Here is a 27,263-nt window from a genome sequence, read left to right on the forward strand (position 1 = left end):
CAATGAGATTGGCCCATCCCAAGACCTCCTGGCCCCTCATGCATTTGTCCACTACTTGGTGTAGTCTTCACAGCAGCCTGGGGTGGGAGCTGATGGGGCAGAGGGGTCTGACCGTCTTTGCCTAAAAGTTGCATATCATTTGTGTGTGATTTGCATGTTCCTGAGGAGGTGGGGACAGAGGTTTTTGGACATGTTCCAGATTAGAGCTAGTTTTCACCTTGGGGTTGTCATTTCTCTCTCTGTCTTCTGCACCTTCCTTCTCATCTCCCCCTGCTCAGCTAGGCAGAGCCAGCTGGTGAGGGAGAAAAGGAGTGAGAGCCTGAAGTCCATAGTGCGCCCTGGTTTGGAGGATGCTCTAAGCTCAGCTTCGGCTCTGAGGCAGTGCCTTGGGATTGGGCTTGTCTATTCAGGGAGGAGAAGGCAGTGTGGTACATCAGAAAGAACATTGGCTGGAGAAGCAGAGAACCTTGGTTCAAAACCTGTCTCTGCTGTGCATTACCTGTGTGACCTGATACAAGTCACTGATCATTCCTGGGCCTCAGTTTCCTCCTCTGTAAAATGAATGGGATGGATTAGGTGGGCTCTGTGGACCCTCTCAGCTCTTGATCTGTAATCCTGTGAGCCCAGATCCAATCCAGAAGTGCAGTCCTTTCTGTTCTCTATTTCAGTGCCTCCCACATCATACCCTCCATCACCTCTCCATCAGCCCCTTCAGCCTTCTACAACCCAGGCAGCTCTGTGGCCCCCTGGGCTGACTCCCCTTTCACCAGAGCCCTGTCCCAGCCTCGCCTGTGGCAGGGGACTCCCACTCCTCTCAGCTTTGGGATCTGGGATCCGAGAGTAGTCAATTGCTTCATAACCTGTTCTCTGCCATCTCTCTTTCTTTATCCACAGACCTTCATCGTACTGAACAAAGGGAAAACCATCTTCCGATTTAGTGCCACAAATGCCTTGTACATCCTCAGCCCCTTCCATCCCATCCGGAGAGCAGCAGTTAAAATCTTGGTTCATTCATATCCTTTTCAGTGCTGTTTGGGGGTGCTCATCTAGAAATGACCTGGGATGGGTGGGGCTCTGCACATGTTGCTGCTCTTTGGTGGGGAGAGGGCTGAGGGCTGCGGTGAGAGACTGACTGGAAAACTGGGGGCCACCTGCATGCTTCTGGATACCTGAATGGGAGTCAGCCCTCCTGACCCTCCAGGAGCTGTGTCGCACAAACTCATTTGAAGTTATCGCAAAGCCAAGAGTTGGGGGTGTTACCTGGATCCATGATTTCATCAGCATAGGGAACTCTTGCTGTGAAAACTTCCTCCACCCACTCAGATCAGCAACTTGAGTAATTCATAGTCTTAGAGAGTTGCCTAGAACACTGAGCAGTTAAGTGACTTAACAGTGACCGGATGGATAGAATGTGTCAGAGGCAGGACTTGAACCCAGGACTTTTGACTCCAAAGCCATCCCTCTTTCCACTACTCCATGATGCCTCATAGATGGAGGCTAGTAATAACACAAAATATAGTAGGAATAAAAGTGTAAAGTCCACTGCTTGGTCTAAATAACCAATTGTAGAAGTGCAAGATTGCTAGATGGCCTTTTGTGTGAAACTGACACTGGCTCGTCAGTCGATGGCAAGGTCAGGATAAGTCAGCAGTGTAATTCAGCGGCCAGAAAAGCTACCATCGTCCAGGGCTACTAGACTGACTCTGACAACATACACCTGAGCATTACACTCAGTCCTTGTACCACCCTTTAGGAAGGACCTTGACAGTCTGGAGGGTGTCCAAAGGAAGGCAATTAAAATTGTAGGGACCTGGGGATCAGACCATCCACAGATTGGCTCAAAGAACAGAGAGTGTTAGACTGAAGCCGGGAAGACTGGGTGGGGCAGGAGAACTGTGTTGGAGTATTTGAGGGTCTGTCCTGGGAAAGGATTAGCCTTCTACTTGGCCTGACCTCACAATAGGTGAGAATTGCAGACAGGCCACATGATTTTTGGAGTCAGAAGGAAAAACTTCTGACAATTCAATTGCACTCTTGTTCCCAGTGTATAATGAGCAGCCTCAGATCTAGCAGATTCCTCCTCCCCCTTTGGTCTGGGAGTGGGTGCGTAGTCCTTGAAATGGCCCGTCCAAGCAGGAGCTCCCTTCCTCCCTCTGTGCTGTGATCTCTCTCACCCCGTGCAGGGGTACAGGAAGCTGGGACCATCTCCCAACCTCAGAGGAGAAATCTCTCTCTCTCTCTCTCTCTCTCTCTCTCTCTCTCTCTCTCTCTCTCTCTCTCTCTCTCTCTCTCTCTTTCTCACACACACACACACACACACACACACACACACGCACGCACAGAGACACATACACATGTACATGCACAGGCACACGCATGTACACACACACATACACGCAGTGTGGGAGGGAGCAGTTTTCAAGAAAAGCCAGGAAGACCACTTGTCAGGGATATCATAGCCAGAATGGTCAAGGCTAGAAGGTCACATGGGTTGCTCTGGGACAGCAGTTAAGAAATGGATTAGGGAATATAAACATGGAGGCTGTTTCCCTTGGTCATAGGAGCATGGATTTAGAGTTTGAGGAAACCTGAGCAACTCCCAAGTTTCAAACCCCTCATCTTACAGATGGGGAGACTGAGGCCCAGGAAGTCTAAGTGGGCTGTAGAGTCAGGATGACAGGGTGGGGAGCATGGTCTGATTTTTTTGTTTGTTTGTTTTGGTTTGGTTTTTTGGCTAGGCAATGGGGTTAAGTGACTTGCCCAGGGTCACACAGCTAGTAAGTGTTACGTGTCTGAGGCTGGATTTGAACTCAGGTCCTCCTGACTCCAGGGCCAGTGCTCTATCCACTGAGCCACCTAGCTGCCCCACACGGTCTGTTTTTAATGCCATCCCACCTTCTTTGCGTGTCTGGCCCAAAAGTTCACCATGACTCCAATAGGCACAAATCCTAACTGCTGGGACTGAACTATTTAGCAATCCTTCTCCCTTCCACCCACTCCTGGGCTAGTTTTCCAAATGCGGGATATGTATGTAGTATACGATGTCAGGGCACCTCCCCCCACCCATCTTCACTCCCTGATTCAGACTCAGGAACAGGAGGGTCCCTAACCTTTGTCAGGGGGCAGGGCCCGGGGAGTTGGGGAGTACCCAGGGTGCCTGGTGGCAAGGCAGTGACTCAGAGAGACAGCTGGAGGGGGAGAAGGAGGTCATTCCACCAGCTGGTGTCACAGAGGACACGGGAGGCTGTTCTGTTCGACATTCATCCACTCAGCCTCTACTAGGCCGGCCTGTCACTGAGACAAAGCCAGGGGCTGCCCTCTCCCCCTCTACACATCCCTCCCTGGGGCTAGCCTTTTGTGTGACTTCTATTCTCTGTCAGGCTGCCTTCAGGCTTGCTTGTAACCTAATCGCACCTCCCTGGGAGGGGGGATGGCAGACATAGTATGGCTTTCACCTCTGGCCCCCTGTACTCGCTGATCAGTCTGGTGAGAACACTGGGGCCCTTTGCCTTCTCTTGGGAGCTAATGCCTCCCTCCCACACTGTGTGCGTGGGTGCGGGCGTGTTTGTGTTTCTCTGTGTGTCTGTGTGTGTGTCTGTGTGTGTGTGTGTGTGTGTGTGTGTGTGTGTGTTACTTCTCCCCTGAGGATGGGAGATGGTCCCAGCTTCTTGTACCCCTGCAGGGGGTGAGAGAGATCACAGCAGGGAGGGAAGAAGGAGCTCCTGCTTGGACAAGCCATTCCAAGGGCTCAAGCACCCACTCTCAGGCCAAAGGCTTTGACATTCCAGGGCTTGGTAGCACTTGCCCCAGGGGGCTTCACAAGGACCAAGTGAGCTCCCGTCTGTAAGTGCCTTGCAGACCTTAAAACCCACCTCCTAGTGAAGCTTGGACATCAATAGGCAGGTAAAGCGTTTGGCAAACTACATCGTTTAAAATGGATGTACCTTAGAGATGTCAGCTGGTCACTTTACTCATCATGTTGATTATCGCGTGCCGGCACCCAGGGAGGCACGGCAGTGGACGTACTGGCTCTAAGAAGTGCTTTGCAAACCTTACCCTGCTCTACTTTTATTTTTATTTTTATTTTTATTTTTATTTTTATTTTTGTCCCAGAATGCACACTCCACTTCCTTTGCTGAGGCAGGTCAGGAGCTCATCTGTAACTGAGAGCTGGGGACAGCTCCCTCGGGGTCAGGGAGACTCAGAGGCTTTGTCTGGGATCGGGACTCCAGATCTCAGAGTGAAAGGGACCTTAGAGGCCATCTGGGCCAGCCGACTCATTTTACAAATGAGGAAACTGAGGCTCAGAGAGGGTAATTGGCTTACTAAAGGCAGTGGACAGAGCCCTGGCTTGGGAGTCAGGACCTGGGTCAGGTCTTATCTCTGATGCTCATTACTCGTGTGACCTTGGACAAGTCACTGCTCCTCAGGCTTCCGTTTCTCCCTCTGTGAAGGGAGAGGGATTGAGCTAGATGGCTCTGAACCCAGTTCTGTCTGAAGCCAAGGCCAACCCTCCCTTTCTTCCCTCCCTAAGGGCTCTAGAAATGCCACTTACTCAGCTCCTCACCGTGCTGTTGGAGGGCATCCCCTGCCCAGCAGCCTCGAGAGGACTAGTCCTGCTGAGCTCGAGAGCCTCGTCGAGCCCCTCCACCCGCCTGTTTCCGACTGGGCTCTAGTCAAACAGCTGCAAAGAGATTGCCCTTATTGAAGTAATTAGCCAGCATTCTCCCTCAGCCTCTACCAATATTGACAAATTAGCTTAATGTTCACTGCGTCCCAGGAATTATCAGGTCTGGGAGTTTTCCTAGTGTCTCTCTGTGGCTGGCACTTCTTCTCTTTACCTGGGCATTACCAGGCCTTCAGGGTGCAGAGGAGGTGACCTGGGTGTGGGAGGCAGCAGGCCTGGGAGGAGCTTCATGATTCAGACCAAGCTGAGGAGGTGATGGAGCAAAGCCCAAGGACCCGGCTTCAGATCCTGGTTCTGTTACTTACCAGGTCACGCCTGTCCAGGCCTCAGTTTCCTCATTTGTCATTTGAGGGGGGGCAGACCCCACAAGGTCCCAGCCTGCTCTAGCTGCCTTTGTCCCATTCGATGGTTCTGCTTTCTTGTTGCCTTCCTAATTCCAGCCACTGGGAAGCAGTGGGCTTGGAAGGTCTTTCTTGACTGTTACTAGGACTGTGTTCCTGAGCAGCAGATTGGGGCCAGGCCGTCACAAGCTCTTTGGGTTCCCAGGACACACAGCTGTGAAATGGGCCTGGAATTGATTCAGGAATTCACAATGAAAAAACCACACCCGAAGTAATTAAGACAAATTCAGTTGAGTGGAAAGGGGAATTAATTTGTCTAATGGTTCCATAGATAGGTGTTGTCAACCAGGGGCAGCTCTGCTCTCTCCCTTTGGGTCTCTCCTTCTTCTCGTGCTGAAGGAGGACCTGGGCCTAGAGCATCAAAACTCAAGGCTGAAAAGGGCCTTAGAAGGCCTCCAATCCAACCTCCCCTCCCCAATCTACAAATGAGGAAACTGAGTCTGAGGGTCACACACAGGTGTGGGGACTAGACAAGAGGCAGGCCTTGAGTACACCAGAGGATCCCAGATTTTACAAATGAGGAAACTGAGGCCAAGAGGTGAATTGGTTTGCCCAAGGTTGCCTAGCTAGCCAGCTGAAGACCTAGGACTTGAACCCTTCTCAGTTCCATTTGTGCCTTCTCAGTTTCAGTGCCCTTAGACGAAGCCTCATTGACCTGCCAGGGTTATGGCTCTAGATTAAAAGAAATCCAGCAACCTTCCAAGGGCAGGTTACTGCCATAGTGTGGAAAACGTCCTTGAATGGAGATCCTAGTGTTTATAAAACACTTTAAAGTTACAAAATGTTTCACTTAACCTATTTGTGCCTGAGCAATCAATCAGACTCTCACTGAACATTTATTAAGTGCCTACTGTGTGCTGGGCACCGTGCCAAGTGTTGTTTAAAACTCACAACGAGCTAGACTTTGTCTTTTTATCAGACTTGTGATGTCATCCATGTAGGAGAATCCGAGTGAAGACCTTGCACTAATGACAGCTGGGGGATGGAGTAGATAGAGCCCTGGGCCTGGAGTCAGGAAGATGTGAGTTCAAATCCAGCAGCAGACACTAGCTAGGCAACCCATTTCACTTCTGTGGGCCTCAGTTTCTTCATCTGTAAAATGGGGGTAAACCTAGCTCCTACCTCCCCAGGATTGTTGTGAGGACAAAATGAGCTAATATTTATGAAGCTCTTAGATGAGTGCCTGGTACATTGTGGGTACTTAATAAATGCTCATTCCTTATTCCTTCCTGATGCAGTTGGAACCTGCTTAGCATTTATTGTTTTCAAGAATTGTTTGGGATATAGAGTTTAAGCAAGTTTCTTAGAGTTGATAAGTGTCTAAGACAGGATTCAAACTCGATTCTTCCTGACTCCAGGACCAGGTCTCTTTCTACTCTGCTGCCTCTAGATGTAGGTGTTACAGAAATTATTATCCCCATTTTACAGATAAGAACACTGAAGTTCACAAAGCTAGAAAATGTCAGGGGTGGGATTCGAATCCAGGTCTTCATTTCTTATTGCATTTCTATCTGGTATATGCTTATCTCCCTTGATAGAACTTAAGTTTCTTGAGAGCAGGGACCACTTCATTTTTGTCTGCATCCCTAACATATAGTAGGCACTTGATAAGAACGTGATGACTGACTGACTGATTATGGACCCCAGGTCTAGCATTCTCTCAGAGAAGGCATGAAGAGGCCCTGGGCTTTGAGTCAGAGGACCTAGGTTCTGCCATGTGACCTTAAGCAATTTACTTAACCTTTCTGTGCCTTGATTTCCCTATCTGCAAAATGAAGTGATTAGGCTAGAGGGCTCTCCAGCTCCAGATCCGTGATCTTATCACTTCTGGGGGCTCATGGGGTTATTGTCCATCACTTCTCAGGGCTCATGGTGCTATTGTCAGGGAAGCTATAGAGAGTGATCCACCGATGGGGGCTTCTCTGCTAGGAGGAAGCGTTAGCCTGGAATTGAGTTGTGGCTAATCATAGTCACAGCTGACATTCAGATAGCACTTGGAGGCTTTCAGGGTGCTCTCCAAGCTGTTTGTTACCTCGTCTGGACCTCACAACAGCCCTGGGAAGTGAGGGAGTGCAGGTATGACCTCTCCATTTCACTGATGACGAGAGTGAGGCTTGTCGTTTGGGAAGGAGCTTGCCTGGCTCTGTATTCCTCCAGGGGAGCAGCCTCACGCCAAGCCTCCTTCTGCCTGTCGCCTAGGACTCTGTGGAGTTTTCTCTTCCAGGTTTCTAACCAACCCGGGGCTGCTTAGAGTATACATAGCCCCCTGGGAACCCAGCTTCAGGCTGTACCTGCCCCAGGATTTCTGCCGAGCTCCTGCAGGGCCCTCTGAGGCTAGGAAGGCAGGCAGAGAAGGGAGGGTCCAGGATCATAGGCCTGCTATCACCCTGGTGGTCCCCCAATCCCTGGGGAAGCCACGGGGAGGCCTCTGGAGAATCGTGACACCAGCTGAGGCTACAGCTGCTGAAGAGAAGACATGTGGACGTGGCCCCATCGGGCCAGGCCTAGCCAGCCATCCACTTGGTGTCCTGTTTTTGCTGGTGACCAGTGTCTCTACAGCCATGGCCCTGAAGGCATTAGAGGCTGAGCCCCACAGAGGAAAACGTCACTAGCCTAGAGCAGCCCCCTCTACATAGGACAGTGTCTGGCCTGACCTGGCAGCCCCCCTCGAGGGGGTTTGGGACCTCTGAGGAGCCAGCCCACCGGCCAGACCTTGACCTTCCCAGGTGCCATGTGCCAAGGTAGAAGGGAAAGGAGCCCACAAAAGGAATGGTGAGCAGGCACCCCCCCCTCCAGATGTTTGTGAGGTAATTAGAGACAGAAAACACATCTGTGTGCACCAATTAGTGAACAATTACCACGCAGGGCTTGCCTGCTGTACAGTCAGCTCTCTGCTGGAAATAGAGTGTAAAATGAGGCTTCTTGTACCTTGAGTCCTATTTTCCCATTTACTTCTATGAGGATTTCAGCAATGTGCTCTTCAGGGGACAGAGGGAGGGCCCACAAAACCCTGGGATCCGAACAGGAGGAATGTTCCGGGTCCGTTACCATCCTGCTTTTGTCAGGAGGTGTCTGGGCTCACGTAAACAGGGTCACTCCAAGGGCAGTGGGATGTGGAGAAGATCCAGAGCTGGAGGACCCTGGACCAAAGCCTGGCCCTGCCTCTCAGGGTGACTGTGGCCAAGTCACTTTCCCTCTTTCCTCTGCTGTTAAATGAGAAGGCCTTAGATAAGGACCACGATTCTGCGATTAAAAATATCATCCCTTCCTTAAGAGGTGTCTTCTAGTGCTCTCCCTGCCCCCGGTGCCCGTCTGGGGCCCTGTCCCAGCAGAACTTCCCATAAGAGGACCCCAGATCTGGACCTGGAAGGAAGCAGCCTAGAATCCTAGACCAGGAGCTTGGAGGCACCTGCAAGCTCAACCTCATTTCACAAACGAGGAGGCCGAGGGCTGGGGAGATTTAAGGATTACTACATGCCAGTCACTGGCCTAAGTGCAAGGGATACAAAGAGGCAAAGACAGGCCTGCCCTCAAGGAGCTTGCTGTAGATCTAATGGGGGAGACAGCCCACAAACAAATACCCACCAACAAAATGCGTATAGTCTTGCAGCACATTACATAGAGAGTAAAGCACAGAGCCGGGATTTGAATCCAGGGCCTCTGACTCCAAAGCCCGTGCTCTTGCCATATTGTCTTAAGTGAGTGTGGTAGAAGAGGCAGCCCCTCTTGATTCTCATTCCATTAAAAGCCCCCTGCACCTGCCAAGGGAGACAACTTTGATGTCGGTGAAATTCAGGGCCAATAACTCTTCTTTGTATGATTGTGAGTCATGGAATAGCATAGTCTCCAAACAGAAATTCAGGGTCACTCCAAGGGCAGTGGAGAGGCCCATGGCAGGCAGAAGCAGGTCGCCACCTCGTATGTACAAGAAATTAGGAAGGTGTGGTTTAAAAGATGTCAACAGAGAAATGTCAGATTCCATAGGAGATGAGCCATAGGCCTGGGTACAAAGTGAGGGGTGAGACGTGGACAGCCCACGTATCAGCTGGCATCCTCAGAGTGTCAGAAGAGCCTAAGAAAGGCCTCCAGGACATTGGGTGGCCCCTTGAGGCAAGCTTATGGAAGGGCACAGCCAGAACACGGATGTACCAGCACTGATGGGGATGATCAGCTTAATAAGGTCACAGTTTTTGAGAATTAGCACAAGCTATTTGAAAACACCACATATACATATATATGTATGTATATATAGGTGTATATATGTGTATATACACACAAATATAGGGTGTTTTCCCACAGGCCTTTGGCCTGAGCTGACAAATGACTAGCTTGACCATGGGGGCCAAGCAGACCAGCCAGGCTCAGTAAACGCATTCTAGCCCTGAAGTCAATCCATTAATCGACAGGTGCTTCTCTGTCACCTGCCATGAGCATGTGGCACATGAAGGTGATGGAATTCATAGTCTAATTGGGGAAGCTAAGATGTAATCATGGGAAAAGAGAGTGGCATCACCAGGCTAGACGACTTACTGACCCTCCCCCTTTTGCAGATGGAGAAACCAAGGTTCTTAGAAATTAAGTGAGTTAGCCAAGGTCATCCAGATAGGAAGAACCCTCTGACTCAAGCACCAGAGCCCTTTTCACTAACCCTTCACCTGCCTATACCTCCCCACATATATGAAAGCAATGATGAAACGTGAGAAGGAAAGACTGGTCTCCAGGCAACAGGTAGAGATAGGTCCTGAAGGATGGATTCAACCACCCTGGGAGATAGGTGCTGTTATTATCCCCATTTTATAGATGAGAACATTGAGGTACAGAGTTAAGTGATACCCTGGATCACACAGCTAGTAAGTGTCTCAGGCAGGATCTGAACTTGGGGACTTTCTGTCTCTAGCATCCTTACTCACTGTGCCATCTAGGGGAGCCATGGAAGCTTTTTGAGCTGGGGTGGGGGTGATGGGATCAGAGCTCTGCATTAGGAAGAATGGGCAGTAGTGCCCAGGATGGACTGGAAGAGACTGAAGACAGAGAGACCGTGTGGGAGGCTGTTGAATTCCACAAGAAACGAGCAGGGAACTGGCCTTTTGGGTGGGAAGCGCCTGAGGACAGGCACCCAAAGCAGCAGACGACCAGCTGCAGAGCCAGGCAGAGAAACAGCGACGCCCTGTCCCTATCAAGAGCCCTGTGAAGCGGGGGCTGGCAGAGAGGAGAGGAGCAGAGGGGGCAGGCTGGGAGAGAAGAGCCAGCGGGCCGGGGGCAGCCCCTCCTCGACCAGGATCCCCTGCCTGACACCATATGAGGGCATCAGCTGGGCCGGGAGCTGGCCCAGGGCCAGCAGGGCCAGCGGGGACACGTCCAGGGTGTTGATGTTGGCGATGTCCCCCTTCTCCCCCCAGCCCCACACAGGCAGCAGGAGCTGATGCTGTACCAGCTGCCAGGGCCTCGCTGCTGCTCCAGAGGGGCCCTTATCTCCCCCAGTGTGGGGCCCAGAGCCTCAGTCATGGGAACACGGGCTTGGAGAAACGGCCGCCTATCAGTGTGATAGGGCCAGGAGTGTCTCTCTCAGCTCGGTGTTCGTTTTCTGTCAGCAGGAGCCCTGGCTCAAGGAGATGTGGGGGGTGGGGAGCTCCAGGGCCGGCCAGGGCCTAGGATGGAGGGCCTTGCTGCCCCGGCTGAATGTCTCTGCCCAGACTGCCCCATGGCCTGGGCTTGCAGAAGGCCCTACGTGGAGGTGACTTTGAGGCCCTGACTTTGGAGTAAGAGATTCCAAGTTGGTCTGGTAAAATCATAGCTCAACAGTCCTTTTGACTTGGCAAGCATTTATTAAGCACCTCCTGTGTGCCAGGCACTGGGGATCCTACGTGCTGGGCACACAAAGACAAAAATGACCCGGGCCCTGCCCTTACGCTCTTCTGGTGGGCACAGTAAACACATGCATTTTATTGTCGTTCAGTTGTGGCCAACTCACCATGACCCCATTTGGGGTTTTCTTGGCAAAGATACCAGAGTGATTTGCCATTTCTGTCTCCGGCTCATTTTATAGATGAGGAAAATGAGTGTCCAAGGCTGGATTTGAACTCAGGTCCTCCTAATTCCAAGGCCAGCATTCTGCCCCAGTACACCCATAACTAAAAATACAAATTAACAGGGGTGAAGTCAAGCTAGAAGGGACCTCAGGAACCAGCAAGTACAACTCCCTCCTTTTACAGATGAGGAAACTGAGGCCCAGAGGAAGTAAGTATTTTGCCCAGTCATTGAACCCAGGCCTTTCTGATCATAAGGCCAGCCCTCTCTCCACTCCCCCAGGTTACCTCGAACATAGTAGGTACTGTATCTAGTAAATGCTTGCTGGATTCACATGAGGACCCCTGCTCTGACGTACACAGAATGCTACAAAGAGCCGAGGAAGTCAGTCAGTGCTTAGGGCGGTGGCAAGACACAGTCAAGAGTCCCCCCAGGGCAGAAAGTGGGGAGAGGTTGCAATCTGCAAAGGTGGAGGGAGCCCACGCCTTTAATCAAAAGTGTCCACAGAAAAGTACCTGGCATACTTTCTAGATGCACACTTTGTAAATGGTCAAGTTCTGTGTGAACACAGGGTAATTGGTAATCGCACTTCATGGAGTTTTACCATTTATAAAATTCCTTTTCTTATGATGTTTAACAGCAGATTTGCTAGGTCAGTAGGGCAGAAATCCCTCTAGCTGTTCAGCTTCCATTGAAGAGCATACAGCCAGAGGACCTGGGTTCAAATCACATCTCTGGCTGTTACTACCTGTGTAGCCTGGAGAGAGAGATTCAATCTCCCCAGGCCTCGGTTTCCCCATTTATATAAGAAAGTTGGATCAGATGGTCTCTGAAATCCCTTCCGCCTCGAGATCTGATGAACTTCTCCGAGCCTCTTTCCCCACTTGTAAAGAGAGAGGGTTGGTACAGACCGCCTTCGAGGTCTCTTCCAGCTCAAGAGCCTGTGAATGATATTTGTTTTGGTGTGGCTGCTGCCCTCACCAAGGAGAGAGCCTTTGTACGCTGGGAGGCAGTATTTATGAGTGGCTACAGTGGAAAGAAGGAAGGGAGGGAGGGAGGGAGGAAGGGAGGAAGGGAGGAAGGAAGGAGGGAAGGAGGGAAGGAAGGAAGGAAGGAAGGAAGGAAGGAAGGAAGAAGGAAGGAAGGAAGGAAGGAAGGAAGGAAGGAAAAGGAAGGAAGGAAGGAAGGAAGGAAGGAAGGAAGAAGGAAGGAAGAAAGGAAGGAAGGAAAGGAGGGAGGGAGGAAGGAAGGGAGGGAGGAGAGAGGGAGGAAGGAAGGGAGGGAGGAGGGAGAGAGGAAGGGAGAGAGAGGGAGGAAAGAAAGAAGGAAGGAAGGAAAGAAAGAAGGAGAAAGGAAGGAGGGAGAGAAAAAAAAGGAAGGAAAGATTTCTTAAAGGCCTATCAGTTCCTGAAAGCCCAGGTATGGTCCTCTCTGGCAGACCCATGCCCATTCCTGGGCCTAGACTCTGTTCTTATCCAGCTTGCTCAGGCCTGGCAGAACTTGGGTGCTCCTAGAATAACCTTCGTGCTAAGGCATCAGAAGAGCACTTTAGTGGTCATTTTAGGGGGACTGTGCCTGTGACGTAGGCATTCCCAGCTGAGGGAATTCCTCCACCAATGCAGGTTTTCACCTCTCCTGCATCTTAGAGGCTTAAAGATTTGCCTAGAGCAGGAGTCAAACACTGAATTGGGAAATATTGAACAAAATAAAACATAGGTCACAAGACATTTTAAAACTGTATGGAAGACTCGAGTTTGATACCATTGCCATAGACCAGAGTCAAGTGACCTGCCCAGGGCACGGCCAGCAGGTACTGGAGGCAGGACACATTTAGGACCCATTTTACTGAGGAGAAAACTGAGACTCAGTGTGGTGGAGGGGTTTGGCCCCTCAGGCTTAGGGGCACCAGTGAAATGCAGTTTGCAAACAGTGCCAGGGCCAGACTACAGATCTTCACCGAGTTCTTGTCACTACATGGTACTGTCTTTGAAAAACCCTGGTCTTCAGGCTGCATGTCTGGGGTGAAGGTGAGGAAAATTTAGCAGAGGCTTTAGAGCAGATAGTGGAGTGGGCATCGGGGCTGGCAGAGGCGCTGCACGAGCAGGGCTCCCTCCTTGGCGGGCTGTTGCTTTGTGGCTCTCCCGCACCTTCCTCCAGGTGGGATGAAGAGCACTCAGCCCGGTCATTAAGGAGTGATTCCGAGTCCACCTGGAGTTAAGTCACAACGCTTTGAAAACAAACCAGCCCCGAGGGCAGGGGCCTGGGTGGAGAGCATTCCAGAAGCTCTCTGTAGATTTAGTTCCCTGGAAAGATTACTGAAGGATTTGGTTGGTTTTGAATTTGCATCCAACCTGGTCTGCATCTTTTTAAAAATAGGTTCTTCAGGCCCTAGAGAGAAGGTAATCTGTGGTCTGCCTTAGCGAAATCAATCCTTTGTTTTTTCCACGTTGGGCATTTACATCGCTAATCCAGGAATCTGATTGAGCTGCGGCAGCAGCAGAAATCCCCCACCTCTGAATTTAATTTGATTTCTGAACCTTAGCCTGTGAGCCTGCTCTCTCGGGCAGCAGGAGCCAGAGGGCTGGGGCCGGGTAATGGAAAATGTTGGGGCTCTGGCTTTGGAGGGAGAAGGCCCTTGGAGTACAATTACCAGCTCCGGAGCCAGCCGATGGGAATAGCTCGTTCTGGGGGTGGTGCATGCTGAATTAACCTGACTGTGCGCGCCCTGCCGAGGAGCCCCAGAGACGAGGCCCGCCCGCCCGGCAGGAGGCTTGTCGCAGGCTTGAGCGCTCAGGCCCTCCCACGCTGGAAACTCATCCAGAGCTGCTCCAGTAATGGAGGGAGGGACCCCCGAGGTCCCTCAGGTCGGGGGGGGGGTGGTGTTTGTTTACAAGCTAAGAAAGACTTAGAGTGCCCCTTTCGTCCATAATGGCATTCTTAACCCTTAGGGCATTTTGAAAAATTGAGCTGAACCTTCCACATTCTGGAGTGCTTCCCGTTATGGCCTCTAATAGTGAGAGACAGTGCTATGTTTGTGCCTGGGGGGATGTGGGTGCAAATCCTACCTGTGACACTTACTAGCTGTATGATCCTAGGCAAATCCGTGGACCTCTCTGAGCCTCAATCTCCTCATCTGTAAAACGGGAATAATTATCCACAGCATCCCTAACTTCTTGGCAATGTGTCAGTCTTTGTAGACTTTAAAACAGCATGTAAAATGTCTATTTTTAATAATTATTTAAGACAGAGCGCTGGTGGTTCTGAGGTAGGATCATAGGATTTAGAACTGGAACAGGATCTTGGCTTATTTAGTTCAGCCACTTCATTTCACAGAAGAGGAAAATAAGGCCCAGTTCCCACAGGGACCGAGAATCCTGATTCCTAAAGCCAGTCTGCAGTTTGCTAACCCAGTGTTCTGTGTGGGCCTGGAGTCAAGAAGACCCAAGTTCAAATGTGGCCTCAGACACTAGCTGTGCGACCCTAGATAAATCACTTACCTTCTGCCTGCCTCAGTTTCCTCCAATGTAAAATAAGGATCGTAATAGCATTTGCCTCTCAGGGTTGTTGTGAGGGTCAAATGATTTAATATTGTAAAGCGCTGGCTCGTAGGCTAAGCACCTGCTTGATCCCTTCCTTCCCCTCCCCTGTCCTTGGGTAGGGTCTTCCTGAGGGGTTTTTGGGTGCCTCAGAACTCCTTTGCCTGTTGAATGATCATGGATGCTGAGGCCCCCCCCCTCCCTCCTAGATTATGGGGAGCCAAGGTCCCTTACTTCATCTGTCAACCCATATTGAGTGAAGTGTCCTTGCCCGAGGCTCTTCCGTGCTTCCTCGGCTAAATCCAGGAATTCTAGAATCCGGGGCTGACAGCTCCTAGCCCCTGCCTCTGAATTCTCCAAAAGGGAGAGGTTCCCAGCTCCCCCTCCCACAGCTCTTTAGAGAAGGGGAGGTCCTACTGATACCTGCTGGGCAAGCCTATGAAGGGGTCCAGGGTACAACTGGGACATCCTGTTGGAGATTCCAAGAGTTCCCTTTTTGTTGATAGTGCCTGGCATTATGCCTGGCACACAGTAGGCATTTAACAAATGGTCACTGATCTCTTGGCTCTCTGATCTCATTCATTGGAGGCCCTTGTAGCTATAATCACTTCCTTTACAGAGTCTCCCAAAGGCCCTGCAGGCACCTTCGGAGGGGAGAGGGGAGGATTCACTGGAACGTTTGAATGAGAGCCTCACCTCAATTGGAAGGCAGGATGTGAAAGATTCCATCCCTCCCCCTTGCTGATGTCTGGACTTGCTGGTAAAATGGAAGAGAAGGTCTTCATGGAGAGGTGGGGAACTATGGGTGTGAAATGTGACATACCTTTCAAGGTCAAACATTCTTACTGCCTCTGCTGGGATTGCTTACAGTTTTTTCTTTATTCTAATGGATGGTTTGTGGGAAGGGAGGTGTTTCAGTGGGGTTTGGGGGTTAAGAGAAATTGTGATATAAAAACAAAAGCCAGAGAGGAGAAAAAAATCGGTGAGATGACCTTGCCTTTATCCTTCCAAAGCAAGTCCTATTTCACAAAGTACTCTGAGTCCTCAAGCTGGGGCCTTAAATACGTCTGTGTCCTCTGCAGGTAAATACCCAACACCTTCACCCCAACACACACTCCACTCCCTACCCCCCAAGCAGAGTTGCACTGCTGTGATTCTGGGAGTGGGGACGGGGACAGATGATCTGTTCAGTTAATGTAATTATTACTCCACTTTTTCCTGGTTACTCTATCTTGATATGCCAGCGGATCATTAATTTACAATAATCTTCCATGGAATGATAATAGCCCGGCAATCAATGGTATAAGCTAACCCAGTAAGGGCTAAGTGATGATGGACAAGATTCGGGAGGAAATTGTGGCGGGGCTCGGTTTCCCATAACTGGCTTTTCCTTAACTCCCCGTGTCCTACTCTGTTCAGCATGTTTATCATGTGTACCATTTTAACGAACTGTGTGTTCATGGCCCAACACGAGCCCCCGCCATGGACCAAGTATGTGGAGTAAGTATCTCTCTCCAGTGTTCTTCTCCCCTAGAGCCTCCCTTGCACTTCATTCCAGACACACTCAGTGTCTGGAGAGACCCATTACAAGCACTGAATATAGGGTAAAACTGAGGCCCAGAGATGTGTGTTCACTTTCTGAAAGTCACACAGCCGTTTAGAGGCAGAGGTGGGGATGGAGCCCTGCATCCTGACTTCTGGGCTGGCTCCTTCCTGTCTTTAGAAAGGACAGGAACTGCCTTGCTTGCCTGTGTTGGTACCCATAAGTCTTAACACAGTGCCTGGCACATAGTAAGTGCTTGATAAAGACTTTTTCCATCATTCTTTCACTCCTTTGTCAGGCGAACATGGCCTCTTCTGGATGCCTCGGCCCCGCCCTTCTAAGGATGCTGTTATATCCTACTATTTCCATCCCACCATGTGAGCCACCCTCCAGGGGCCTGGAAGGTTGGATGGCTCCCCATGACTTCCCTGCCTTCAGGCCCAACTGTAGCAAAGAGGGGCCACTGAACCTCCCCTCCCTCTCCCCAACCTATCATTCATACCTATCATTTTTAGGAAGAACTCTAGGCTCTGCTCCCCCATCAAATTTAAGTTCCTAATTTAAACGATTTTTCCATGGGCATCTGGAGCACTTGGCATCCTTTGAGGGAAGTCAGCCTTTAGTGATAACCGGGGTTCAGGAAGCCAATTGACCCTCTGGGTAAGCTTCTCTCTCCCCCCAAATGATATGAGTAGGAAAGATCAGAGATGTGATATTCTAGAATCAGTGGACTTGAGTTCAAATCTCACCTCTGAAGCTTACTGACTGTATGACCTTGCACAAATCTCTTTACCTCCTCGGGCCTCAGTTTCCCCATCTGCAAAATGAGGAGCCTGGACTGAATGGCCCTGGAACCCCTTCCAACTCTGAATCTGTGAGCCCCTGACTACTCTTTTGTAAAGGTGTCTAAGTCTCTTCTGAAAGTTGTGTTCATGAGTCAGGATCCTAATAGACCAGTTTCTGGATATCCCACCATGCAGTATGGGATGATTTTGCTTTGATTTGGCACCCACTGGGGAATAGGTTGCTGTGGGATGCAGATGAGGCTCATCCTCACAGACACACTTGAGAGCATAGATATGTTCCTGGGTCACTGTTTGGGGCATCAGCTGCTCCATGGGGTTATCTGCCCCACCTACCTCCACAACCTCCTCCTGGTAACAAAGATGGTAGCATTCACCTGGCTCTTGAACTGATGCCTTTTCAATGGGAGGAGTTAGTCTGAAGGCCTTCTGGGAACTCAGAGCACCCTGCAGACCACATCCTCAGAGATGACCAGTCAGTCAACAAATTCAGTGTTCACTGCGTTCCAGGCACCGTGCAAAGAAACAGGAGACAGACGCTCACCCTTCTCCAGCTCTCAAGTGCCCGAGTTCTAATGGGAGAGACAACATTTAGAGAAGTGGGTCCATCCAAGATCTGTGCAGAGCAGTCGATGAGGGATGATTCAGGGGGAAGAGCAAAAGCTGAACTGGTAGGCAAATGGATGCTCCGAGTCTCTGAGGCCTCGTGAGTTGTGGGACCCTGGAACTCTCACAGAGTTCCACTGCCCATGGGGCCATTTTGAAGGTCTAATAGGTACAGAGTGAAGCATCAGCAGCATCATAGATTTAAAGCTGGAAGAAGTTTCAGAGACCATCTGGTCCAATTCCCTCCTTTAATAGAGAGGGAAACTGAGGCCCAGAGAGAAGTGACTTTCCAGGTCACATAAGTAGTAGGCTGTAAAAATAGGATTTAGACCCAGATTCTCTAACTCCAGATATAGGCCCAGCTCTGTTGTGTCCCATTCAAAGCACTGCCCTGGCTTTGGAACAACCCCTTGTCATAAAGGGGGAGGCATATTAACCCTTTCAGGCCCTGTCAACTTACAGATCCAAGAGGTCTGAGTGACCAAAGAGAGGGAAAGACGCATTCACCTTTTTGTGTTCTGTAACAACTGTTCCTTTCATAGAATTCAATTCAATGAGCATTTATTAAGTGTTTGTTGTGTGTAAGACTGTGGGGATAGAGACAGGAAAAACAATACAATGTAGACCCTGCCCCCAAGGGGCTTATTACAACCTAAATGTGAAGCAAATTGGCATGGTTCTATACAAGGTAGAGCGCGGTCAGGCAATGTAGGGGTCTAGACAAAGTTCCTAAAGAAATCTGAGGAGAGAATACTTTCAGCTTGGGGGGGGGAATCAGAGAAGGCTTCTTGGAGGAGGTGGGCCCCAAAGGGTACTAAAGGAAGAAAAGGACTGCTGTGGAGAGAGATGGAAGAAGAGCCCATTCCAGTCAGGAGGGGTGGCCTGTGTCAATGCGGGAGCTTGGCTGGAATGAGTGCATGAAGATGCACAGGATAAAAAAAAGTCTGGAAAGGGCAGGTGGAGCCCAGTTATGAATGGCCTCCAGTGCTGGAATCTGTGTCTGAGAGTGTGGGTATCTAGGTGTGATTAGATACATCTATATGTGTGTCTGCAAATATGCACACACATATATATTACATGGGGTGCTCTGAGGGAATCAGAAAAGATTTCATTAGAAGGGGGTATTTGGGCTGAGCTTTGAAAGAAACTAGGGATTCTTAGAGGGGCAAATGAGGAGGGAGGGCATCCCAGGCAGGGGCACAGCCTGGGCAAAGGCACGGAGAGACGAGATGCCATGTGTAAGGACCAGCAAGAATGCCAGTTCAGCTGAATAGTGAGAGGGGAAGGATGAGTGATGAGTGCAAAGTCAGCAGGAGCCCGCTTCAAACGTCAAAGAGTCTAGATTTGGTCCCAGAGGGGGAAGATAGCTGCGGACCCAAGAAAGGAGCCAGTGTCTAGAAGGCTCACAAGCCTTCTAGGCACATGCTCCAGAGCAGCTATTCCTTGGCACAAGAATAATGCTGGCAATTTCCAATTATTGATCTGTCGTCTTATGATGGTTCCCGGCAGGGTTCTTGGCACACAGTAGGGAGATGGTCAATAAAGTTTCAATGAACACAAGTGAGTTGGATTTCCACATAATCTGAAATAAAGAGACCCCTGTGGGATGTTGTGGATTTGGCCCATTGCCAAATGCTAACATCAAAGTAGGAACTGATCCGCTAACTCCCATAAGGCTGTGTTTCTGCACTCCTTCCCCCATCTTCTACCATTCCCAGCTGAAGGGCTGATGGTTTCCTTGAGAGCCCAGTAAACAGGCAAGGTCTAAGTGTTCCTGAGCCCCCATCAGGGTTTCTGTGCCTCACCTGAGAGCCCCACCAGCTCCTGGACTACTGAAACTGACGATGAGGGGAACAAGGAGCTTAAGCAATTGTCTGTAGGCTCCTCCTCCCTCAACAATCCTCAGAGACTCAGCCCCATATCCAGCTCAGCTGTTCAGGAAAAGCCTGGTCTAATTGGGCCATCTGACTTTCCTTCTGCATGCTGAAGAGGGACCTGAGGAAGCCGTGGTTCCCTGCGTCCCCCGACAATGTCCCAAATGTACACTTCCCCCATTTTCCACGTATGCTATAACCCTTCTTCCTTTCTCTTCCAGGTACACTTTCACTGCTATTTATACCTTTGAGTCATTGGTAAAAATATTGGCGCGAGGATTTTGTCTAAATGCGTTCACCTTTCTCCGAGACCCATGGAACTGGTTAGATTTCAGCGTGATTGTCATGGCGTAAGTACCCTCAACTCTTGCCCTTTGGCTGAGGCCAGGTCAAACAGGAAGCCCTCCACATCCCTGTCTCTTAGACTCCCTTGAGGGGCCACAAGCCCCTCTGCCATTCTGCTAGGACCTCTGTCCCCGGCCTTAGAATAAGGCATTCAACCATCCTGAGCACCAAGGCATGGTCCTGACCCCAGAAGTGGACCAGGTGGCCTCACAAGGGCATCATGGGGTAGGGAACACGGGTTGAGCAGGGGAGAATTCTGTACATCATAGCTGCCATGTGTTCCCAAAGACGTGAAATCAGGTTATAAGCCAAGAAACAAAACGGAAATCCCTCCAAGAAACACATGCCCACATACCTTATGTCATCCACACACAGAATTGCAATAATAACTAGCATTTATATAGCGCTTTAAGATTTGCGAAACACTTTACATAAATTATCCCACTCAATCAGTACTTTCTATGGGGATGTCTCTTTAAGCTTTCCAAAGTATCCACCATTTTGGTTGGCATCTGTAGGGGAAGCAGGATGGATCAGGCAGGGCTTAACAGCCTGACTTTAATATGTGGAAACTGAATCCTGTGAAAGTGAAGCGATTTGCCTCAGGTCACAGAACCATTCCCTGGCAGAGCTGGGACTAGCTCCTTGGTGGATCCTCTGTCTGTAACACCCCCATCTCAAACCCAAATACCCAAAGCGGGAGGATCCCTGCTCCCTCCAGGAGGTTCCACCTATGAGGGCAAGAGAATAACATTCTTCAAGACATGGCGGCTGGCCTTGGCCAAGCCGCCCAGGACTCAGAATATCACAGATGCTGAGCATCATTTTCTATTGATCCTAATGGAATTATGAGGCCGGCAGAGTAGGGGGCCAGACTTCCTTAGTAACGTTATTTGTAGCTGCAAAATGGATAGCATGGACGGTCACCTTTCTGGGAGGCACGCGTGCTCATGTTTGCCTGGGTAGTCTTCCCAGGGTTTCCTTAAAATGCCCACGCACAGCCTTCTCAAAGGTCTCCCTTTCCAGGCCGCCCATCACCTCCTTCTTGCCTGTTTCCTGGGTCTGGGTCTGGGTCTGGGTCATGTCCCTGCCCACATCCTGGGTGAGGGCCAGGAGCACAGACAAGCCGCAACAGTGATTATTAATCCCAATAACGATTCACGCAATGATCACGAAATGGACAAATGACAATTGCAGGCGCATTTCTAGACTGCTCTGTAGTTTGCAAAGCGCTTTGCGAGAGGACCTCATTCCAGCTGCACCTCCACCCATGAAGTGGTGCTGCAGATGTCGTGATCCCCAGATGAGGAAACTGAGGTCCAGAGGGACGAAGCAACTTGCCCTTAATAGCTGCCAGATGTCCAAAGCAGGATTCGAATTCAAGTCTTCTTGACTTCCAGCATCCTATGCACTGTACCCATTCTCAGAGGTGACTGCTCTGGGCCATGACAGAATGATTCATTAAAACATAGAAGTAGAGAACTTCATCAACTAGCATTTACTGAGCGCCTCCTATATGCCAGACGCATTATGGTCATAAGTGCCTTGTACATTCTGTCAGCTGACCCCAGCAGTGCCTCTGGGAGGTGGGGGTAGTACAAAGATTTGTATCCCCACTTTGCAGATCAAAAAGCTGAGGCACAGAGGGAACAAGGATCTGCCCATAGTCACTCCGCTAATAAGCAGTAGACTCCACACTCAGACCCACAGGGGCGGGCTCCAGAGCACTTGCCTCCCCCGTGGGCCCTGACCGCCAGCAGCTCCGGCCTGCCGCGGCGAGTCCTTGAGAAGGGGGCGCTTCTCTCGACTTTTTCAAGAGTCTGATTTTCCAACGTTATTTCCCCATTCACCTCCCCACCCAGACACACTGCCCTTTAGCCAGGAAGCTGTCCCTGCTGTACCCCTTTACCAAGAGTGATCACAACTGTCATTGATTTGCTGTAAAGTTTATAAAGCTCAATGTGGGTGTGTGGGTGTGTGTGTGTGTGTGTGTGTGTGTGTGTGTGTGTGTGTGTGTGTGAGAAAGGGAGAGAGACAGAGAGAAGGGAGGGCTCAGAAAGATTATTACATGGTCACTATTGCTGTCAAAGGATCTACCATGAATAAGTAGCTTAACCTGAGCCTCAGTTTCCTCATCTGTAAAATGGGGGCTATATGACTTGGCTCAGAGTGTCACATAGTTAATCAGTGCTCAAAGTATAATAGGAACCTGGGTCTTTTTGATTTCTAGTCTATCACATGTCCATTAGGATCCTCTGCCACTCTGACTCTATTGTGGGCTATGCTGAGAACATTCTATCCTGTCTGCAGGCTTCTTCCCCCACCTCCACCCGACCAAGCTCAGCTCTCACCTCCCCCAGAGCCTCCTCCTTGACTCCTCTAGCCCCAGGCTGGCAGAATGGAGAGCAGACAGTGCCTTGGACATGGAGTGAGGGGGTTCGATACAAATGCTGCCTCTTCCGCTTGCTTCCTTTGTGGCTTTGGGCAGATCACTGTCCTCTTGGCTGCCTCAGTTTTCTCCTATGTCCTATTAAGGGCAGGGGTGGTGGGAATCGGACAGACTAGATAGCTTCTCTGTTTTCTTTTCCTTCTTTCTTTCCTTCCTCTTTCCTCTTTCCTTTTTTCCCTTCTTCCTTCCTTCCCTCCCTCCCTATTCCCCTTCCCACCTTCCCTCTCTTACTCTCTCTCCCTCCCTCCCTCCTTCCTTCCTTTCTTTTTCCTTCCCCACTTTGTTCCTCCATCCCTCCTTCTTTCCTTCCCTCACCCTCTAATTTCATCAGTACAGGCACCTCCCCAGTGTGAACACCCTCTGCTGATGAGATCCACCACTTGTGCACACCTGTCAGTTATGTCCCTTCTCTGAACCTCAGTCTCTTCCTCATAAATTAGACATTTGCACTAGAAGGCCTTCCAAGACCACTTCCAACCTTAAGCTTCTGTTGTTCTAGGAAGATGCTGGCTCGGCAACTTCTTAGGTCCCTTTCTAGAGTGAAAATTCTGCAGTTCTGTGAAATGAATTTAATGAAATTAATTTCATTAAACCCTAATTGGTAATGACTGCTGTGTCAGCTCTGGTCAAGGGGGAAGACAGAAGGAGGAGACAGCTGACCCTTTACCCCAAGGAATTTTTAGGACAGTTGGGAGAAGGTGGTGTTTATGAGAATTGCCCCCCCATATACAAACAAACATACACAAACACGTGCAGAACTATAATAGGCACATACATACATGCACACACATACATAGACATACACAAATCTACATAGCAAAATAAACAAGCACGCACGTGCACACACAACTATAGTATGTACACACATACATACACAAACACAAAACATGTGCAAGCATGTGCATGTGTGCATCACACAATACATAAACCTATGCAGCCCAGCAAAACATGTACACTACATGCATGCACAACTAAACACAGCCCTACAAACACGTGTGCACACTTAAATACAGTGTGTGCATACATACGCAAGCACAGGCATACACATATACAAACACACATATGTACACATATACATGTGCAAAACAAACATTCACAATGCACACACATACACATGCAACATACGTACACATACAAAACCATCGGCCTACAAACACACCTGCACATAGAAACCTACGCAAACACACATGAGCCCACACATGCACAAACATGCAGGAACACACGTGTACACGCATGCACAAACATCCTTCCAGGAGCCAGTGGGTCCGAAGGCCAGCTCCATGGTGAGCTGGCCCTCTCGCCTCCCATTCCACGGTGACCATCACAGTTCAGAGACATCTTTGTTCTTTGTGTTCTAAATGTCAGCTAGAAGGGCCTGGTCTGATTCAGCCACCCATACTTTGCCTCTCTGCATCCCCAGCCTAACACAGCATCTGGTACACGTAATAAACACTTAATAAATGTTTGTAGACTGACTGATAGACAGATGAGAAAGCCAAAGCCAAGGTCTCACAGCAAGCTAGTGGAAGGTGGGGATGAGACTCCTAGGGATCCTAAGCCCTGCCCACTGCTCCACACAGCCCAGCAACGCTTCCCCAGATCCTCTGCTCCTAGCTGGAAATCAGGAGTGGGCTGAGAAGAGTGTGGCTAGCTCCAAGGATTAGCCATGCTTTCTTTCTCCCATGCCCCACAATGCTCAGCTCCATTTTGGGAGCCTGGTGGGAGCTCAGGGAACTAGGCTGGGCCCTCCTGCTCCTCACCCTCCTGCTAGCTTCTCCCAGGGAGGAGAGGGAAGCCCCTGCCCCACTCAGAGAAGCCTGAGGCAGGCAGAATGGATGGGAGAGAAAGGAAGAGAGAGAGTGAGACAGAGACAGAGAGATGAGAGAGAGGGAGGTGGTAGGGGGAGAGAGACAGAGATGAGAGAAAGAGAGGGAGAAGAGACAGAGACAGAGAGACACAGAGAGACAAGAGAGAGGGAGGAAGGGGAAGGAGGGAAGGTGGAGAAAGAGAGAGAGAGACAGGGGGAGGGGGAGAGAGAGAGAGCGAGAGAGAGCACACCAGCCTTCCCTATAGCAACACCTCCAATTTGGGGACCTTCACGGCTGTGTTCCAGCCTCCCTCATCACTTGGGGAGTTGTTATGGAAACCAGCCGTGGAGGGAACCTCGGGGAGGAAGAAATGGAGGGGGAGGGGGGGCACGTCCCCCCAAACAAGAGGCCCCGAACGTCCCCTTTGAGCGGGCGCCCTGTGTGGCCCCTGCATCCCGCGGCAGCAGACCCTGTAGCAGCAGAGCCCGCAGGATGTCATTGTGTTCTGGGTGGGTGTGGGGGCGAGCTGCCGGGCCGCTTCCCTTTCTTCTCTTTTCTTTGCAATCACAAAAGTCCTGTTTTCAAATGCATGCTTAGAGCCAAGCTGCAGCTGGAGTAATAGAAAATGAATAGTTTTTAATGAGGAATTCATTAGTGCGACAGGAATTACACACATTAAAACTCCCTTTCTCTCCCCGACCCCAAGTGGAGCAGCAGCGGCTGCCTGAGCACGGCTCCGGCCGTCCAGCCAAGGCCTGTGCACAGCCCCCAGAAGCGTGCCCCACAGAGGAAAGCACGTGGGCCACAGAGGACGAGGGGCGTCCAGGCTCCAGGGCCCCCCATCCCACGTCACAATCCCGGCAAGAGAATTTCCCCACACGCACAGGCACCCAGCCCCTCTCACCTGGCCAAGAACTGGGGAAGGTTAAAGGGCATCCCTCATCCTGAAGGCTGGGGGTGGGGCGCACAGCCCACAAGGCTGCCCTGGGCCAGGCCTCAGCTCTCCTGGGGTCACAGACTCTACAAGACCTCAGAGTCTTTAGTCAAAACCCAGAGCTGCGAGAGGGTCCCTCCAGAGAGAGGATCCCCAAGGTGTGCTCAGCCACTTGGGCCCTTCTTTGACAAACAGATGGACCCTGGTGTGAACCCACTGGGTGTACAATCACTCCCCCAAACACCCTCCCTCCCTCTGTCTCTCTCTCTCTCTCTCTCTCTCCATCTCCCTCTCTCCCTCCCTCTCACCCATTCTTTCTCTCCCTCTCCTCTGTCTTTCCTTTCTTCTCTTGCTTTCTCTTCCTCCATCTTTCTCTCCCTTTCTCTTCTCTATCCTTTTTTTCTCCTTCTCTCTTTCTTTCTCTCCCTCCCTGTCTCTTTTCTCCATCCTTCCCTTCCCTTACCCTACCCCAGTTTCTCTCCTCCCTCCCTGTCTCTCTCTCCCTCTCTCTCTCTCTCTTTCTCTCCCTCTTTCCCTCCCTCCCCCTCCCTCCCTTTCCCTTTCTCTCTCCCCCCCTTCTCTCCCTCTCTCCTCTCTCCTTTCTTCTCTCTCTTTCTCTTCCTCTTCCATCTTTCTCTCCCTTTCTGTCCTTTTCTTTCTCTTTCTCTCTCTCTCCCACCCTCCCTCTCTCTCCCTGTCTCTCTTCTCCATCCCTCCCTTCCCTTACCCTACCCGTTTCTCTGCTCCTTTTCTCTCTCTGTCTCTCTCTGTCTCTCTCTCTCTCTGTCTCTCTCTCTGTCTCTCTCTCTCTTCTCTCTCTCTCTCTCTCTCTCCTCTCTCTCTCTCTCCTCCCCCCCTTTCTTCCCCCCTCCAGTTTCTCCCTCTCTCCCTCCCTCTCTTAGGCAGGAACCCTCACACAGACCATACCCTGCCCTTGCCAGCTGTCTCTGAGATCAGGAGCCTTCTGTGCCCCTGCCAGGGGAGCCAAGTTCCTTGAGGGCAGAGCCTATTTCTGCCTTCCTTTATAGCCCCAGCACTCAGGCCAGAGCAAGTACATAGGAAACACCTAATGAAAGCTAATTGGCTGGCTGACCCAGAGCCTTGTCCTCCCCCCATGAAGATGATCCTCACTCAGACCCGACACCCTCGTCCTGCTTTCGTAGCCTTGGACAGCTTAGCTTCCCTGGGCCTCAGTTTACACATGTAAAACAAAGGGGCATCCACAACCTACCCCTGCCGATGTCCAGCTGGACACAGGCGGCTTTCCTCTGCTCAAGGGGGTGGAATGCCCAGAGGTTCTGCCCCAATGTCCTTAGAGGGGGGCTTCTGGGAGGGAGCCTTCAGCCTTGGGGGGAGAGCTTCTTTGGCCTTTGCTCAGGTTCCATTTGGTTATAGTTATTTGAAGGAAGGGATTGTCACTTTTTCCCAATCTGTGTCTCCCCAGCACTCAGCTCAGGGCCTTGCACATAGTAGGTGTATGGAGAATGTTTGTTGAATTAAATTGAATTGTGTCAGCTGACCCCAGGTTAGGTCCTTATTTGAGACAGAGATTTGTTCATTCTCTAAATCCAGGAGACTGTAGGATAAGATGGCAGGAAAGAGGACCGAATTGGCCATCAGACGGCCAGGCTTCACTGCCCAGCTCTACTGCTCCCTACTCATGAGACCTGCAGAAAGTTGTGCAGCCTGCCTCAGTGCTCCCATCTATAGAATAAAGGGATTGGACAAGCTCAAATCCTGCCTTTGATGCTTAACTTAGTGACCTAGGGGAAGTCACCTAACTTCCCTTGGACATCTGTTAAATGAAAGGGTTGAACTCAGTGGCTTCTGAAATCCCTTTCAGGTAGGCAAGAGAGACCCCTGCAGTTTTCTGAGTCACAGAATGATGTAGCAAGATCTGCTCATTAATGACACCAGCCTGAGAGCTATGTGAAAGATAGAGGACATGGGAAACATTGGGATGAAGGAATAAATGAATGAATGAACAAATGAACAGCATTTATTAGGTACCTGCCATGTGCCAAGCACTGTGCTAAGTTCTAGGGCTACAAATTAAAAAAACAAGGCACACTCTGGGTGTGGCTCACTATGTCTGTGCCAATATCAGCAGTGAGACACTGCCTGGGCTCGGAGGCCCAGCACATCATACGTCCTGGTGCTCCTCCCCCCCCAATCCCATCTTCCTAACGTGTCTCCCCTCCTTTGCTGCTCTGGGGACCCCAAGTGATTTACTAGGTTCACAAGGAAGGG

General features: G+C 50.5%; 1 protein-coding gene across 2 annotated transcripts in view; it reads left to right on the top strand.

Annotated features, from left to right (window-relative positions):
• The window catches only part of LOC110197030 (sodium channel protein type 5 subunit alpha-like), a 188,873-nt gene that overhangs the window by 48,372 nt on the left and 113,238 nt on the right, over nucleotides 1-27,263 (top strand). The window contains exons 3-5 of one of the 2 annotated variants that reach the window (XM_078152081.1): nucleotides 895-1,013; nucleotides 16,062-16,151; nucleotides 19,699-19,827. In XM_078152081.1, the coding sequence (XP_078008207.1) occupies nucleotides 895-1,013; nucleotides 16,062-16,151; nucleotides 19,699-19,827 (338 nt within the window). Of the gene's footprint in view, nucleotides 1-894; nucleotides 1,014-16,061; nucleotides 16,152-19,698; nucleotides 19,828-27,263 lie in introns of those variants that run through there. The other variant, XM_078152080.1, reaches the window with a different exon arrangement.

The sequence above is a fragment of the Phascolarctos cinereus genome, unplaced genomic scaffold, assembly GCF_003287225.1.
Source record: "Phascolarctos cinereus isolate Bilbo 61053 unplaced genomic scaffold, phaCin_HiC Scaffold_4;HRSCAF=312, whole genome shotgun sequence".
NCBI classification, from domain to species: domain Eukaryota; kingdom Metazoa; phylum Chordata; class Mammalia; order Diprotodontia; family Phascolarctidae; genus Phascolarctos; species Phascolarctos cinereus.